General features: G+C 33.3%; 1 protein-coding gene across 1 annotated transcript; it reads left to right on the top strand.

Moving 5' to 3' along the window:
- Nucleotides 1-1,507: 1,507 nt before the first annotated feature.
- LOC126763408 (uncharacterized) lies at nucleotides 1,508-9,082 on the top strand. Its single transcript, XM_050480897.1, is given in 4 exon segments — nucleotides 1,508-1,697; nucleotides 1,700-1,889; nucleotides 2,356-2,477; nucleotides 7,577-9,082. Coding segments are annotated over 4 exon segments (774 nt in total). The 5' UTR covers nucleotides 1,508-1,522; the 3' UTR covers nucleotides 7,864-9,082.
- Nucleotides 9,083-16,982: the final 7,900 nt, after the last annotated feature.

Below are 16,982 nucleotides of genomic sequence, written 5' to 3'. Positions count from 1 at the left end.
AGATCGTAGTACATTATATAGCAAATATATTCAACTATACCCAGTTTTAATTTGAAGTCAATCGGACAATTTCTCGTTGAGTTATGATGTCAGCAATTTTGAAAAATGTTCTGTGTAGAACGCTGCCATTCAAAAACTATCCAAGATACGACCTTTCCGATTTCACAGGATATTTTTGAATATATAAACTATCGAAAAAGCAAAAAAAAAAAAAAAATTTTTTTTTTTTTGAAAGTGTCGCACTGGTATAGCCCCTTAATGTTTATATTAACGGCTAAAATTTTCAGGGAATTTTTTTAGGGCATTTCCAAAGAAATTTCGTAACGGTACTGGAAAAAATTAATAGTTGTAATCTTTGAAAACAAAGTGTTGGATCCAGGTGATTTCAATGAAATGAGAGGAAAACTCAGAAACCGAATCAATAATAAATCAATAATATTCGGTTTCTCTGGAATTTCCTTGCATTTAAAACTTTAAAGTGTCAAAATACTGAATATTTGGAAATATCGATCGTTTTTAGGCATAAAATACAACTTTATGTAAATAATCGCATTTAAATGCATAAATATAACTGTATATATGTATATATAAAATTTTTCCTTATATATTGAAAAGTGCCCGCTGAATAAGGATACAGCATTGAACGTCCACGTACATAATGCCATTAGTCGGCAACCCAAATCGCCGCCCGCCTACCCTTCAGGTACTACTACTTACGTGCAAAAAATAATACAAAATATACGATAAATCGTTGCCCACACAAAGTGTTGCAATGTTGCGCAACAGCAGCGCCGCACAATGGCGTCAATTGGTTGGCGCAGCACAAAAGCAACAAAGGCGGCAGCGCCATCATTTGCATGCAACATCGCTCAATAATTGCATTTGAACGCCAATTACGCACAAAAACACATAGCTAGTTTGCCGTACGCGTATATATGTGTTATACATACACATATACATACATAAATATTCACCTATATATGTATATATGTATGTGCGCTCCCGTTTTCTGCTGCAGCGCGTTTATTATGAGTATATTTTGCTTGCATTGTTAGAAACCTACACACAAAATTACAAAAAATTACATATACACACATACCCATACATATATGTATATATACACACACATACTCATATACATACATACATATACATATATGTGAAACCACACATGCAACTACTGTAGCCTGCAGCCAATGTTGCTCATACCACCCGCCTAACAAAAGCTGCTGTTTGCAGCACTTACGACACACACACACATACATACACACAGATATACATGCATACGAATATACATAGCTGCGTTTGCACCTCACTTCCGCATCCGCTGACAGCCATATTGCTCCCGAAGGTGCCACTTTACCGCCAACAACTCGCACTTCACACTGCCACATGAGTCTCAACGCCCACATTGCGGTGGCGCCACACACAGCGTACCCACTACCTCTCTCATATATGTATGTTTGCCAGTTAATTTATCAACGCTACTTTGCTCCACAGCTCGTTTGTATAAAGAAAAAATATGGCGCTAACTCTTTTCCGCACGCTGCTATTGGTTGTTGCCACAATCGGTTTGGCGCAGGCGCGTCATGTGCCTGCCAAAACGGTGGTAAATTACGTTGTGACGTCATCACTGCCCACAATAGGGGTTGCACGCAAAGCAAGCAGCTACCAAAATGACAACAACTACAAAACAAAAGCAGCAACATTAACAACAACAATGTAACTAGCATCCTTGACGCTGGCAAGCAGCACGCAAACGCTGAGTATCCAAGCCAAAGAGCGTTGAGCCTCGAGGACAACGGCAACGGCGACGCTTTGACTGTCAACATCAGCACGCCGAAGAGTGTAGTTCAGGATTGGAGTTCGGTGTGTCAGCAGCTCTGCGGGTAAGTCAACTGTTGCAAGCTGCAATAACTTTGAGCAAAAGTGGAAAAAGAATATTTTTTTGCGCATAAAATTGAAGCCAAAAGAAGTTGTGTGTTGGTGTTGTTTAAGTGCGTATATACAAATGTGAGTGTATATATGTTAAATATGTGAGTGTGTATATGTATATTTGTCTGTGTATATCAAAAAAAAAAAATTAACTCAGCTCAAACTTATGTCATAATTCAATTAGCCGACAGCAAAAGTTTTGTGGCAAGTGATAAGATCTTCATTAAGGTCAAAAGTGGATTAATGCAAAGCGTGTTGTGAAAGCAGCTTAAAATGTGTTTTTGTGTTGAAACTTAAGCGAATTTTCGGGTTTTATATTTTTTGTGCTTAAACCAAAGTTTTAATGCATTTTAATGTAGATTTTAGAACAAGCGCAGATATTTGCTAACGCTTAGCCTTACTTTACTTTGATAATTGCAGAGCTGGCCTAGGCGGGCCGCCATGTCTTGCCTACTGTCACAGCACTGACAAGCCGTCGCTTCCATCATACTTTGCAGACAACAAAAATGAGATTTGCAAGGACCTCTGCAAGCTACAGCTCGGTAAGTTCGATAATATAACCAAGAAAAATTTTAAATTCAGCTGCACCAAAGCTAGAACACCTTTTACAGTTACAAAAGATTCCTTACAAAAACTTTGTTCGGTCAGTTTGTATGGCAGCTTTAGTCTATATTGGTTCTATGTCGTCAATTTCGACAATTTAGCAGCTTCTTGGGGAGAAAATGGTGTGCGAAAACCTTCAGATTGATATCCCGAAAACTGGGTTATTAATTCGAGTTTATACAGATAGACGTCATGTCCGTCTATATCGACTACTATATACACATACTACTGTGATCAAATTGAAAGGTGAATTTTGCCCATTTCATCTCCTTCAAAGTAACCCCCTCCAGCTGCAATACACTTATACCAACGAATTTTCCAATCATCATAGCACTTGGAAAAATCCTCCGTCGTGATGGCCATCACGGCTTCTTCGATTCATCTTTTATATCCTCAATTGAGTCAAAACGGTGTCCTCGGAGTGGTCATGTGAATTTGCTGAAAAGCCAAAAGTTACACGAAGGTAAATCAGGCGAGTGCGGTGGTTACGGCACGATAATAGTTGAAAAGTGGCGAAATGATCACGAATAACCAATGCAGTATGAGATGGTGCATTATCTCACTTCTTTGTTCAATAAGTTCAGACATAGGAAAAGTCGAAGAATTCACATTTAGACCCTCACAAAACGACGCATATCTCAAATACTATGAATATTTTAACGTGAAATTTAGCACAGATGTCGCTAATAATACTACCAAATTTACCGATTCGAAAAACACGTGAAGTATAAATTTCACCTTTCAATTTGATGACAGTACAATATTAAGGTTTCCCACGTCTCCTTCTGGGAGTTATAAACTTCTTAGAAAACTCAATATAGTCCGTTTAGGGTTCAAATGTTATAGAAATTATATGTGTGGTATGTTAGTCCAAACTTCATTTTTTTTCTTAAACTCGGTAATATAACACCAAAAATGAAAAATTCGTTTTATGTGGAGCAACTATCACGCCTTTGACCATTTTTCTTTCCAAAAGTCGGGTTAGCTCAACATACTATATATACATGGTGCGCTCTAAAGTAAACAGGACTTAACAAAAAAAAACGAATGGTTTTTTCGGCAAAATCAAATGATTTTGTTCAAAATAGTCTCCTTCTGCTTCAATACAGCTTTTTGCACGGTCCTAAAGCATGTCAAACGAGTGTTTTAGCTCGTTGACCGGTATGGCCGCCAGTATGCCGGTGCAAGCCTTTTGAATGGCCTCTACGTCTGCATAACGCTTTCCTTTCATGGGCAAATGCATTTTTCCGTAAAGGAAGAAGTCGCACAGTGCCATATCAGGTGAATACGAGGAGTGGTTAATGGTTAAAATGTGATTTTTGGTCAAATAATCGTCCTTCGAATGTTGGATTCTGAGCAATTTTTGGTCGTCAGTCAATTTGTGCGGAACAAACCGTGCACACACCTGTCGTAAGCCCAAATGTTCGTTGAAAATGCGATAAATCGATGTTTTGGAGATGTTCAATTCCATTTCCATGAATTTCTATGATGATTTCGGCTGATTTTTGATGAATTCACGCACAGTTTCGATGGAGTTTCCGGTGATCACGGATTTTGATTGGCCCACATGTTGATCTTCATTTATGTCCTCACGACCACTTTGAAAACGTTGAAACCACTCGTGCACTCTGCTACGGATAGGCAATCATCGCCATAAACTTGTTTCGTCAATTGAAACGTTTCGGTTTTTAAACCAAAATTTCAATCAATCAATAAATGAAATGTCATGAAATTTTCACTGGACAATCGATAAAGATAGCAGATTCTAACGCACTAGTCGACATATAGGATGGATGGATATGGAAACAGTTTGTGCGTTTGATAATTTGTTGTTGTTGTTATTGAAGCGCCTCCTTAAACAGTTTTGAGGACTGTATACGAGATGGTAGTACTTGACTGAATGAAAAACCAGATTTGTTTCGATTACATAGATTCCACGGACGCGGGTCTTCACATGGTGCACATCTGTAGTTGTTTTTACAGTTCATCTCAACTACGATGACTATCAATCCATTACTACTACATACATAAGTGTGGGGCATCCAATGTAGCGAGATCAGAAAAAGTTATAATGAATACCAGCTATTAACTAACTACATATCTAGTTTATACTTATATAGGTACGAACATAGACTTCAATATATGTATGTAACACATTACTGTAATCCCAGAAATCATAAGAAGAAAGGAATGACTGGTTACGATATCTTCATTCAAGTGATTTTCTGCACTGTAATGTGGCAGTATTGCACCGATTTTTATAGTTAAAAGTGAGTTAATGATGAGAACCAGCCTTAGTCTTGGCGATTACTTTTTTGCGCCGATTTCGTTGAGGTCTGAGAAGAGAGAAATTGAGACACCATAATGGTTGAAATTTATTTAGAATAGGTTCCTCTGATTTTTTTTGAGTGCCAGCTATTTAAATTTTCCTAATTTTTTGCTCATCAATTTTCATTTGGGAATTTTTAAAACTTCGTCCGTAACTGTTTTTTTTATTGTGTTTTCAAGTTCATTTTATACTAAAAATATTTGTTCGTTAACGTAGGAAGTTATACACATCCCTATGGAAGTTAGGTTAGATTTGAAGTTTAGGTTAATCAAATCTAGTGTTTTCTCAAAAAACTCTTAAAAATATAAGCGCTTGCAACCGATATATCGAATACTAAGAAGTGTCTACAGCTCTAAAGCACTCTTGCAACTCTGATGGAGGCATCTCCAAAACATGCGTTCTGAACGCATCAACGGCCTCTTCAGGTGTCTAAAAATATTAACATCTTAGTTTATTTTTTACGAACGGGAATAAAAAGGAGTCATTCGGTGCCAAGTCAATCTAAGTATATGGAGGTCCTCAAAAATGCAGTTGCTTCAGTCGATGTGTGAAAGCTAGCATTGTCGAGATGAAAAGTTAGTGATTTGGTTTTCCTGATTTCTTGAAAGACAACTGGCAAAAAAATGCTAAAAATGTCAAACTTTACGATAAAGTTGTGAGATGCCAGATTGCAAACGCAGGGTTGCCAATCCCGAAGAATAAAAAGTGTGTGTAGGGTACCAATATTGTTGAACTCAAGCCGAAGCGGCTCTTTGTTTAGAAATTCGGTAGACGCCAACATCAAATCTTAATATTAAATAGGGTCGGAATGAACTGCGATAACGATGCATCTAAAACGCATAAATTTTCGTAACATGCTTTCGGAATACTTCCCATAATAAAGCTGAAATACAATGATATCATACATTTTTCGATTAGAGCAAATATTCAACCATAATTTTATGGAACCAAGCAGTCAGTTTCAAGAACAACAAAGCGGCAGAGGCCGACGGACTACCGGCCGAGCTATTCAAACACGGCGGCGAAGAACTAATAGGGAGCATGCATCAGCTTCTTTGTAAAATATGGTCGGACGAGAGCATGCCCAACGATTGGAATTTAAGTGTGCTATGCCCAATCCATAAAAAAGGAGACCCCACAATCTGCGCCAACTACCGTGGGATTAGCCTCCTCAACATCGCATATAAGGTTCTATCGAGCGTATTGTGTGAAAGATTAAAGCCCACCGTCAACAAGCTGATTGGACCTTATCAGTGTGGCTTTAGACCTGGAAAATCAACAACCGACCAGATATTCACCATTCGCCAAATCTTGGAAAAGACCCGTGAAAGACGAATCGACACACACCACCTCTTCGTCGATTTCAAAGCTGCTTTCGACAGCACGAAAAGGAGCTGCCTTTATGCCGCGATGTCTGAATTTGGTATCCCCGCAAAACTAATACGGCTGTGTAAACTGACGTTGAACAACACGAAAAGCTCCGTCAGGATCGGGAAGGACCTCTCCGAGCCGTTCGATACCAAACGAGGTTTCAGACAAGGCGACTCCCTATCGTGCGACTTCTTCAACCTGCTCCTGGAGAAAATAGTTCGAGCTGCAGAACAAAACAGAGAAGGGACCATCTTCTATAAGAGTGTACAGCTGCTGGCGTATGCCGACGATATTGATATCATCGGCCTCAACACCCGCGCCGTTAGTTCTGCTTTCTCTAGGCTGGACAAGGAAGCACAGAAAATGGGTCTGGTAGTGAACGAGGGCAAAACGAAATATCTCCTGTCATCAAACAAACAGTCGTCGCACTCGCGACTTGGCTCTCACGTCACTGTTGACAGTCATAACTTTGAAGTTGTAGATAATTTCGTCTATTTAGGAACCAGCATTAACACCACCAATAATGTCAGCCTGGAAATCCAACGCAGGATTGCTCTTGCCAACAGGTGCTACTTCGGACTGAGTAGGCAATTGAAAACGAACAAAAGCTAAACTCTATAAGTCGCTCATAATTCCCGTCCTGCTATATGGTGCAGAGGCTTGGGCGATGACAGCAACCGATGAGTCGACGTTACGAGTTTTCGAGAGAAAAATTCTGCGAAAGATTTATGGTCCTTTGCGCATTGGCCACGGCGAATATCGCATCCGATGGAACGATGAGCTGTACGAGATATATGACGACATTGACATAGTTCAGCGAATTAAAAGACAGCGGCTACGCTGGCTGGGTCATGTTGTCCGGATGGACGAAAACACTCCAGCTCTGAAAGTATTCGACGCTGTACTCGCCGGGGGAAGCAGAGGAAGAGGAAGACCTCCGCTCCGTTGGAAGGACCAAGTGGAGAAGGACCTGGCTTCGCTTGGAATATCCAATTGGCGCCACGTAGCGAAAAGAAGAAACGACTGGCGCGCTGTTGTTAACTCGGCTATAATCGCGTAAGCGGTGTCGACGCCAATTAAGAAGAAGAAGAAGCAGTCAGTTTCAGAATGTTCAGTTCATAATGTTAAATTTAAGTAGTGTTTGCTCACCTAGAAATCTGTCCAGCAGTAGACCTCATGTCTATTTTAAAAAATCTTTCACAGAAAAATTGCCTCAAAAAACTTAAAATTCTATAACTTTCTCCATATAATCACAACCCGAACTTCTTGTCACTTTAATCATTAATCAAAGACTCTCTCTTTTTCTTTGTCTATTTTTGTTAAATCCTTACCGTATAGGTGATGTTAGTTGCGACTGTCAGCCCGAAGAAGTAGCTTCGATTACCTTCTCCAACATGACATGCCAGTATGAATTACGTAATATGGCGTGTGGCAGCTTCTGTGAGCATGGCGGTACAACGCTGATCGGCTGTAGCAGCTGCCAGCTGGAGGTCGATAAGACCAATTTATCAAATAGATCGTCAGATGAGAGCACCACACCAGACTGGAAGGAGCTGTGCGTCTCTTTGTGCAAAACCGGCGATGGCGGGTCACTCTGCAATTGTGATTTGGCGCCGTTTTTTTAGAAGTCTAGCAGAGCAGCGAAACGCTATGCCAACCACACGGTCCACACACATGCAAACAAATTGAAATTGAAATGTGGACAGACACAGGTGACAGCTGATGACAGAAGTTGACAGTTGAAGACAGTGTGTCGATGTTGTGCGAAATTGATGGCTGGTTATTACTACTCTGCGCGGTCTCTAAGGTTTAAAATTTATTTTTGACGACGACAACAACACCAACAACCTATTGTTGTTGGTATTTCGTTATTGTTTATGACACACAATATACATACATATATTTTCGTACAGACGTTTAAAGTATATAGTTAATTATGCAACACACATACATATGTAAGCACAATGTATTTATGTAAATGATTTGTAAAAATTTCAACTTCAAAACTAAATCGGATTTGTATGCTCCAAATAAGAAAGTTTTTCGCAAAACATTTGAGTTTTTATTACACCGTTATTTGTTTGTGTTGTTGTTGATTGTGGTTGGTTTTTGTTGAATTTTGTTTGTTGTTTTTGTTATAGCGGCTTATGCGCTCAAATTAGTCACACAAGATGGCGGCAAGGCATTGCAACGGAGAAGAACTACGAAGCGTGCAAAAAAATAAAGAAAATTAAAACAAAAATCCAAAAAAAAAATTAAAAAAAAATACTCAATCCCTATGCGAATCAATTAATTTGTAATTAATTTGAATTATAGTTAATGAAAAATTTACCGTTAAACTAACGTAAACAAAAATTCACAACTACAAATACAATTATAGGCATAAAGCGAAACGGAATGAAAGAAAACGAGAGTGTAAGACACTTGCATATAAAGATATATATATAGATATATAGTTATATAGCTATCAAGGTGATGTAGGCCAATATATACATACATATAGACATATATACACACACATCTGCATACATACTATCTATACATAATGTATAATCTCTTATGCACTAATTCATAGCTCATAATTACATGCATTTGTATGTATTTATGTACCGTTATCTATAATAATCTTAACGGTTTTCTGTTTCACAGTTATTGTTGCACAATTTTCTTAAGGAAAAAACGTGAATGCAAAATAAGAACAACAAAATCACCAAAGGGCTTCCAGGATGCCAGCATGGCGGCGTGTGGTTTGCCGCAAGCGGTGGCGAGCACACAAATGCCAGCTGGCATACAAATCTCAGAGTGTAGACTAATTGTAGGTTAAAAAAAAAAACAAAAACAAAATGTTAAATAATTAAACGCGTTAATATGAAATATTGTGCAACATTTCGAGTTAGAGGCTGGTTTTTGAAAGAAAATTTTGTTGTTTTCGTTTTTTTAAGGTTTTTTGTTGATGGCATAAAATCGAAGTAATTATCATAAAAAGTGATTTACTTTTTTTTGAAAAATTAATTTTTTTTTTGACAAAAACTAATTATTTTTTTTTTAATTTTTTGAAGAAATTTAATATAAAAAATATAATAAAAAAATTATTTGTTAAAATTTTTGGTTTTCAAATTTAAAAAATGGCATAAAATCAAAGTAGTCATAATGAAATGCTTATTTAAATATTTTCTTTTGAGGAAATTAATTTTTGTTTAATTTTCTTTTACAAAAAATAACTAATTTCCTTAAAAAAATCTAATTTTTTTAAATAAACTTTTAATACACTTAAAACAAAGTAATAATGAACCAAAACTTTTAAATTCATTTTTGACAGATTTGACAGATTTTAAATTAAAAAATTTGTAAAATGTAATGGAAATTTTTTTGAAAAATTTTAAGTTTAAAAAAAATCGAGGAAAATATTTGAAAAGTTCAATGCAAAAAAAATACTTCTAATTAAAAAAATATTTAAATATGCTAACACAAATACTCCTATTAAATACTTTTAATTTTTTTTATATATTCGGCGTGTTATCAATTATATTTATTTATAATTTTAGATATTTTTGTAAACTATTTTGTAAAGTTTTAAGACAAATTAATAATTAATTAAAATTTGTAAATCTATTCAAAAATTTTTACAGATTTTCAAATAACTGTTTTTTTTTAATATTTTGAAAATGTACTGGAAAATGTTTCGACAGATTTTAAAATTATAAGAAATATTTAAAAAAATTTTAAAATTTAATGTTTTCAAAAATGTAAAGGAAAAGTTTTCGACGAATTTTCAAACAAAAAAAAGTTTTGAAAAATGTAATGGAAAATATTTTGACAGGTTTTAGAATTATAAAAAATTTAAATTGAAAATTAATTTTTTTAAGGTTTTTTAACATTTTGAAATCTAAATTCCATTTGAGGTTTTTTTTATATTATTATTTGAAAACTGTGCTGAGTTAGTAAACACAGCTTCCAAATTTTCAAATTTGATTAATTTAAAGTATTACTGTTTTTAAGTGAATATTTTTGAAGCACGTGAAAAATACTCAAAAGCTTGTACCTTTTAATTAATCACAAAAAAGAAAATATTAAATTTTTTTTCAAATATTTTATATCGGTTATTGGTTTTATTTCTTAATTTTTATAAAAATTACTAGTTTTTAAATTGTATTTCATAATTTAATTTAAAAAACTCTTTTTTTAACTTTCACAACAAACTAATAATTTTTTATTTTAATTTTAAAATCTATATCTTTCGTATTAAAAAAATAATAATTAATATTATTAAGAAAAATTATTTATTTTATTTTTTAAAGCACCTAAAAATTTAAAAAATTTACAACTTCGTAAGTAAAAAAATACTAAAATTGATTAAAAATTATTTTAATAAACCAATTTTAATATTTTTCGAAAAAAACATATATTTTTTTATAAAAGTGTGTAAATTAAAAAAAAATCATATTAAAATTGATTAAAAAATATTTTAGTTATTCAAAATTTAAAAAAATTGTGTGTTTCTATAACTATATTTATGTTTTTTTTTAATAAAAATTTGCAATATTTTTTATATATTTTTTTTGTTTTTGTTGTTTTTTTTAATAAAATAATTGCAATTCTAATGTTTTAATTTTTGATTTTCACAAATTAATAATTTAAAAATTTTTTTATTTCTCTTTAAATATATATATTTCTTCTTCCTTTGATTTTATTTTTTGCAGATATTTTTTATGTATTGAAAATATCTCTTTTCAAAATGAAAAAAATATATTATTTATATTAAACATTAACCTCTGCTTTTCAAATAAAAATTTCAATGCAAGTACAAGAAATAGAATTGCCAAAATAGGTCTATTATTTTTTAGCCAAAGCTACGAAATAAATATAGAAATTATAAAAAAAATATAAATAAATATAAAATACATAAATAAACTCTTTTTGTAGTAATATTAAGCTACTTTGGAAGACAAATGTTAAATAAGCACACATTGTATAGAAAATAATGAGTATAATAGAAAAAAAAACCAAGAGAAAAAAATCGTTTTGGAAGACATTTTTCATATGCAAAAAATATGAAACCTTTTGAAAATCCGCAAACAGCTAAGGATTGAAAATTTTGGAAGACAACGCTGTACACTTGACCCAAGCGTAAATTAAAACAACAAAAAATACATATATAAATATTTAATAAAAATAAATTATATAAAATATTTAACTAATGCTTAAGGGGGATTACACAAAGCTGAAATTAGCTTAACCTAGCAGAATTATAAAAAAGAAATTATAAGATATATAAACACAATTAATATAAATAATTATAATGAAATGATTTAAGTTCAAAGAATTATTATTTCACTTTGATGAAAGCTCAGACAAAGAGGCACAGCTTTCCACACATAACAGAGAGGAGCGAGTGTTTTTTTGTTTGTCATTTTGGCTGAAATCTACGCTGTGACTGACAATAACGGCAAATTCTTAACGCCACCACACGCCAGTGACTAACTGTTGTCCGGTGCGGTTGGCGAGAATTTCCACAACGACATAGCGCAAAGTAAATTACGCAATAATTATATCAGAAATAATAAAAAAAAATATGTTTTGGAAGACAAAATAAAGTTAATTTAGTGCGAGTAATACACAAATATAAATAAATATAAACATTAGCGGCATTAATTGAAGCATATCGTAATATAATGTATATGTATGAATGTAAGAAGTTTGTAAAAACAGAAAACGTTAAATCAAACTGAGAAAAAATATTACAAAGTTTCCAAACAGAAAAGAAAAAAAAACGAAAAGATAGAATAAAAATTAAAAACCAACAGCAACAGAAAATGTGCTGTCAACAGAAACAGCATGAACAACAGAAATAGTATTAGCAACAGAAACATAATTATTAACAGAAACACACAAAATGTATTGCAAAGTTGCAAAATACAAAAAGAAATAATAATAATTAAAAACCAACAGCAACAGAAAATTTGCTGACAACAGAAACATAAGTAGCAACAGAAATAATATGAATAACAGAAACACTCTAAAATCCAACCATGTAAAATATCCAACATTAAAGTCATTTCACATTTTCTGTTTTCTGTTCAAAGTGTTTGTCCAACACTACATATTTATATGGGAGCAAATTTTCAGAGCACAGCCAAAGTTAAGCGAGAAACCAATTTTGATGTCGACACCATTTTAAGCGTCAAAAAAAAATCATAATTAATAAATAATCCTCTGCACTTTTAATGTTAACTGAAATTTATGCATATTAAGTGTCGTATTCCATTTTCTTATTGTCTTTAAATGCACCTAATTAATCCAAAAATGCACGCACCCCCCTCATCCACAAGGCAGCAATGCAAATTAAAATAAACACACATATTATGGTATATATACATAAATACATATCTCTCCAAATATATATAAATAAAAATGCACTTAATTTCTTTCGCTAATTACTTGCCTGTTGATTATATGTATTTGTACTTGTTGTAATTGTATTGTATTGTAATCTAGTTGTTAACTGCCATTCGACTTTGTTTTACTTCCACAAAAAAAAAAGAATATTACAACCACATGCAAAAAAAAAGGATTCGTTTAGTATGGAGAATGTCACTTAATTACGAACTTTGGCTAACCAAATAATGAAAAAAAAGTAATTCAAATACTTTCAATTACATAATTATCTCAAATAAATAATAATAACAAGCATATAAGCACTTTTCAATATTCAAACTTTATAAGTGTGTAGCTGAATATACTTATAAAAACAACAACAAAAAACGAAATCATAAATTGTCCTTTTCGTGACTACACAACGGCGAAAACCGAAGCAAACTGCAAAGAGGAGTGCCACGAATTGTTTATTTGCTTATCAATATATGTAGCTGACTATGTACATAAATGCATATGTATGTTTATGTATTTTTAATGGAAACTCCAGCATATAACAAATATTTAATGAAATTAATAAAAAATTATATAGTTGAATGTTGTGAAGTCAACTTAAAAGGAAATTTTTAATATTCTGAGGCAATAATTGTAAGTATGTACATATGTAAACCAAAATATTGCCACTTAATCACACTAAAATCTATAACAAACAATTTATAAGAGATTCGTAAGTAAAAGGATGGAGTCATGTGTTGAAGTTCACGCAAGTGAGGAAAGTTCTCTGATCGCCATTCACTTGGGAGTGGCCAGAAACGATTCTTTTACATATGACTCAAGCAACTCACGACTTCCGGTCTTTGACCAAGTATCCTCTGGGACTTTAATACAGGTTGTCGCAAAATTAACGCAATAATTAAATTTGCCGCCATCAAATTCTGAAATAGCCTCCAATGCGCGTAGCGATTCATGTTCAATGTAATCATTTCACTCAAAACGGTATTCTCGGCGCGGTCGTTTAAGATTTCTGAATAGCCAGAAGTCATACGGAGCTAACTGTGGAGAATACGTTGATTCCGGCACGATGTTGGTTGATAATTTGGCGAAAAACTCACGAGGTATCAATGCAGTATGCGGCATTGTATTATCATGGTGCAAAACTCAAAAGTTGTAGGCCCATAATTCCGACCTTTTTTTTACAATTAGCTTGGCGCAAGCACTCAAATACATAGTATTCCTTGTTAACAGTTTGGCCGGCTGAAAGGAATTCGGAATGCACCATACCTCGATAATCGAAGAAACCTGTTAACATAGCCTTGATTTTTAAACTGCTTTGACGTGTTTGTGTTATTTTCGGCTGCGGCTTACCTTTGCCACGATATTTGGCCGATTGATCGTCTGTTTCCGGGTCGTAAGCATAGATCCAAAAGCCATTGCCAGTAATAATACTTTTCATGACCTCGTTGACGTTTCACAGTCGTTAACGCGACGTTGTGTTTTGAAAAATTTGAGTGATTTTGGAACCAATCGTGCTTTCACTTTTCTAAGGCCCAGATCGTTAAAAATGATTTTCACTGATCCTTCCGATATTCAAACGATGCCAGTAAGTTCTTTGACCGTTAATCGTCGAGTATCAAGCACCAATTCCTTTATTTTATTGACGAGTTGATCGTCAGTTGATGATTTTGAATAATTTCATTCAACGTAAAAATTGCCGAATACATGAAGTGTATGTAAGTGAAGAATGGCGAACGTGTACTAAACCCTAAGGATTATTTTGATGTGACTGTTGTCACAGCTATCACTCACAGTCATACCAACCTACAAAAAAAATATTTCGACGAATGGGCTTTCGCGCGAAATTTTAATTGCAAAGTCTTGCTATTTTTTGCCCACATTAGTATAGGCGAGCGCAGTATTTGCTGTGAGTTTCAATTGTTTATATTCTGTGTCGAATATTTTAGTAAGTCTTGCATAAGTTTTGTATATTTTACCTATTTTTGTGTTTCAAAATAAATCAGTTGATTTGTTGTACAAAAATACAATAGTCTCATATTTTCATACAAGAGACGATGGTTCTACAATGATTATTTTACTAAAGTAGACGATTCAGTAAGCTGTAATTATGCTGCAGGACTTCTTCAAGAACTGCGTGTTACATACATAGTATATAGTTGGGACTCAAGAAGAACGTTGAAAAGCTATTTGAAGGAAAGTGCAAGGTTTCAATATCTCAATATATAATTTTCTCTAATAGTAAGACAAAATTGAAGAAAAGAATTTTTTGTAGGTACACAATAGGTGAAGACATCAAAAGTTGGACAAAGCAAAAAGTACTTTGGCTTTTTTAAATGGATGCCACAATTTTTTCGTGAGTAAAAAAAGCTGAAAACTACGGTCATGCCAGAGTTTATTTCTGCTTATGAAGCTTTAGAATGCAATTTGTCACATAAAATTCACAGTGAGATTTGGTCAATACTTGTGATTTCGGTATGTCGATTGGACGGGAAACAACATTGAAGTAAATATAAGGAAAAATCTACAAACGATGCGATATTTTTCTGACATTTTTAGAACTTGTTACCATAAAATTATGATTTTTCACTGTAAGACTTGGACCATAATGTTTTTCACATTTTTATCAACTACTTTAATAATATTATTTTTTTTAATACAAGTATATTAAATAGAAAATCTATATGCTGTACTTATTTGCATGGTAAATTCCTTGCTAAAATCATAAAATATGGTGAACTCATGAATGAAAATAGTAAGGAGAAAAAAATTTGTTTTTATAGATCAGTGTAATTTGTTTTGTTGAGCGTTACACCCTAACTAGCAATCTTCCTGTATGTAATCAATAAAAGTCTATTCATATACAATAATTGCCAATCAGATTAATTGAAGCAATGTAGGCGTAATCCTCATAAGACCAACACGGCGTATACTTTACGTCAATTTTATAAGTAATGGTATTTATCACTCTTTCCACTGAGAATTTATTAGATTAGTGCCTAACTACAATACCGCTAGCAAATATATAAATATGTATGTGTAAACACGTGCTTTAATTTTTCCCGTAGATAAGCCCTTTTGGAACTTACTATGTACTATATATATAGTAAAACATTCTGACTTCTGCATGTTAAATTCCAAATAATTAAGGAAAAAATATATTTTTTAATTAAAATTTTGTACTTTATGTTTTGTGCTTTTATATTCGTATGGGCTGTCTCGTATTAAACCCCAAATGTAAAAGCAAACTTTACCAAAGTCTAGAATATGAAATTGAGCATAAAAATGAGAAACTCAAAAACAAAATTTTTTGTAGGTACACAGTAGGTGAAGACATCAAAAGTTGGACAAAGCAAAAAAAAAGTTCTTTGGCTTTTTTAAATGGATGCCACACTTTTCTCGTGAGTAAAAAAGCTGAAAACTACGGTCATGCCAGAGGATGCAATTTATCAATTTTGGAGGTTTTAGAAACCACATCCATAGTGAATTTGATAGCAATTGGAGCCAAAATTTTTTAAGAAGTTTTTAGCGTACAACTTCTCTCCGTCTTAATGTTGGTTTTGAATACCAATAATGATGGCTGCTAAGGAATGTACGTACTTCATACTTATGTGTAAGTAATTAAGTATCAAAATCAGCAAATCGTTTTTAAGAGAGTGAAATAAATTAGTTTTATTATGTGTTGAGTTTTGATTTTCTGTCAGATTACCAGATAGGTTAAAAATTGTCTTTAATTAGAGTATATTCAGTATCAACAAATGGTTCTTGAACCCAATGTGATTTATGTTCAATGATCAGCATATACATACATATAGAACAATAGCATTTAGATAATGTTTGCAGGTACATAGCACCGTTAAAAGAGTCAAGCATAACAATTAATATCTTTTCGTATTATTGATCTCAGTTTAACATCTAATCTTTGAAATACAAAGCAAAAATAAATAAAAAGAACTAAACTCTCGTAGTTTTGTGAAATAAGTTAGTATTTTGTTGCAGTTTAAGGGGCCTGTTCGCCAGTCCAACCACATATTTCGCTAAAAAAATATATAATTTTTGTATTTTAGATGGAAATTTTTCTACATTTTTTTGCTATTTAACTGGTTTTTCTGATTCATCTGTGTAGAAATGTCACTAATACAAAATAAGATTTTATGCAAAATTACTTGAAATCATTCTGCATAAAATTAACTCGAAACTAGTTCGTTTAGATAAACAACGCACCTGGCATTACGCTGGCTCCGACTTTGACTTAGGCTTGTGTTCAAATCTAATAAAGATAAATTAAATTACTAAGTGTGTTGCTATGCATTTCATTTGAAACAAATGATGATCATGAATGATAGTACAAATTTAGAAT

This window comes from Bactrocera neohumeralis, chromosome 6, assembly GCF_024586455.1.
Source record: "Bactrocera neohumeralis isolate Rockhampton chromosome 6, APGP_CSIRO_Bneo_wtdbg2-racon-allhic-juicebox.fasta_v2, whole genome shotgun sequence".
Taxonomy (NCBI): Eukaryota; Metazoa; Arthropoda; class Insecta; order Diptera; family Tephritidae; genus Bactrocera; species Bactrocera neohumeralis.
The sequence above is the reverse complement of the archived record's forward strand: the minus strand, read 5'-3'. Positions and strand labels throughout refer to the sequence as shown.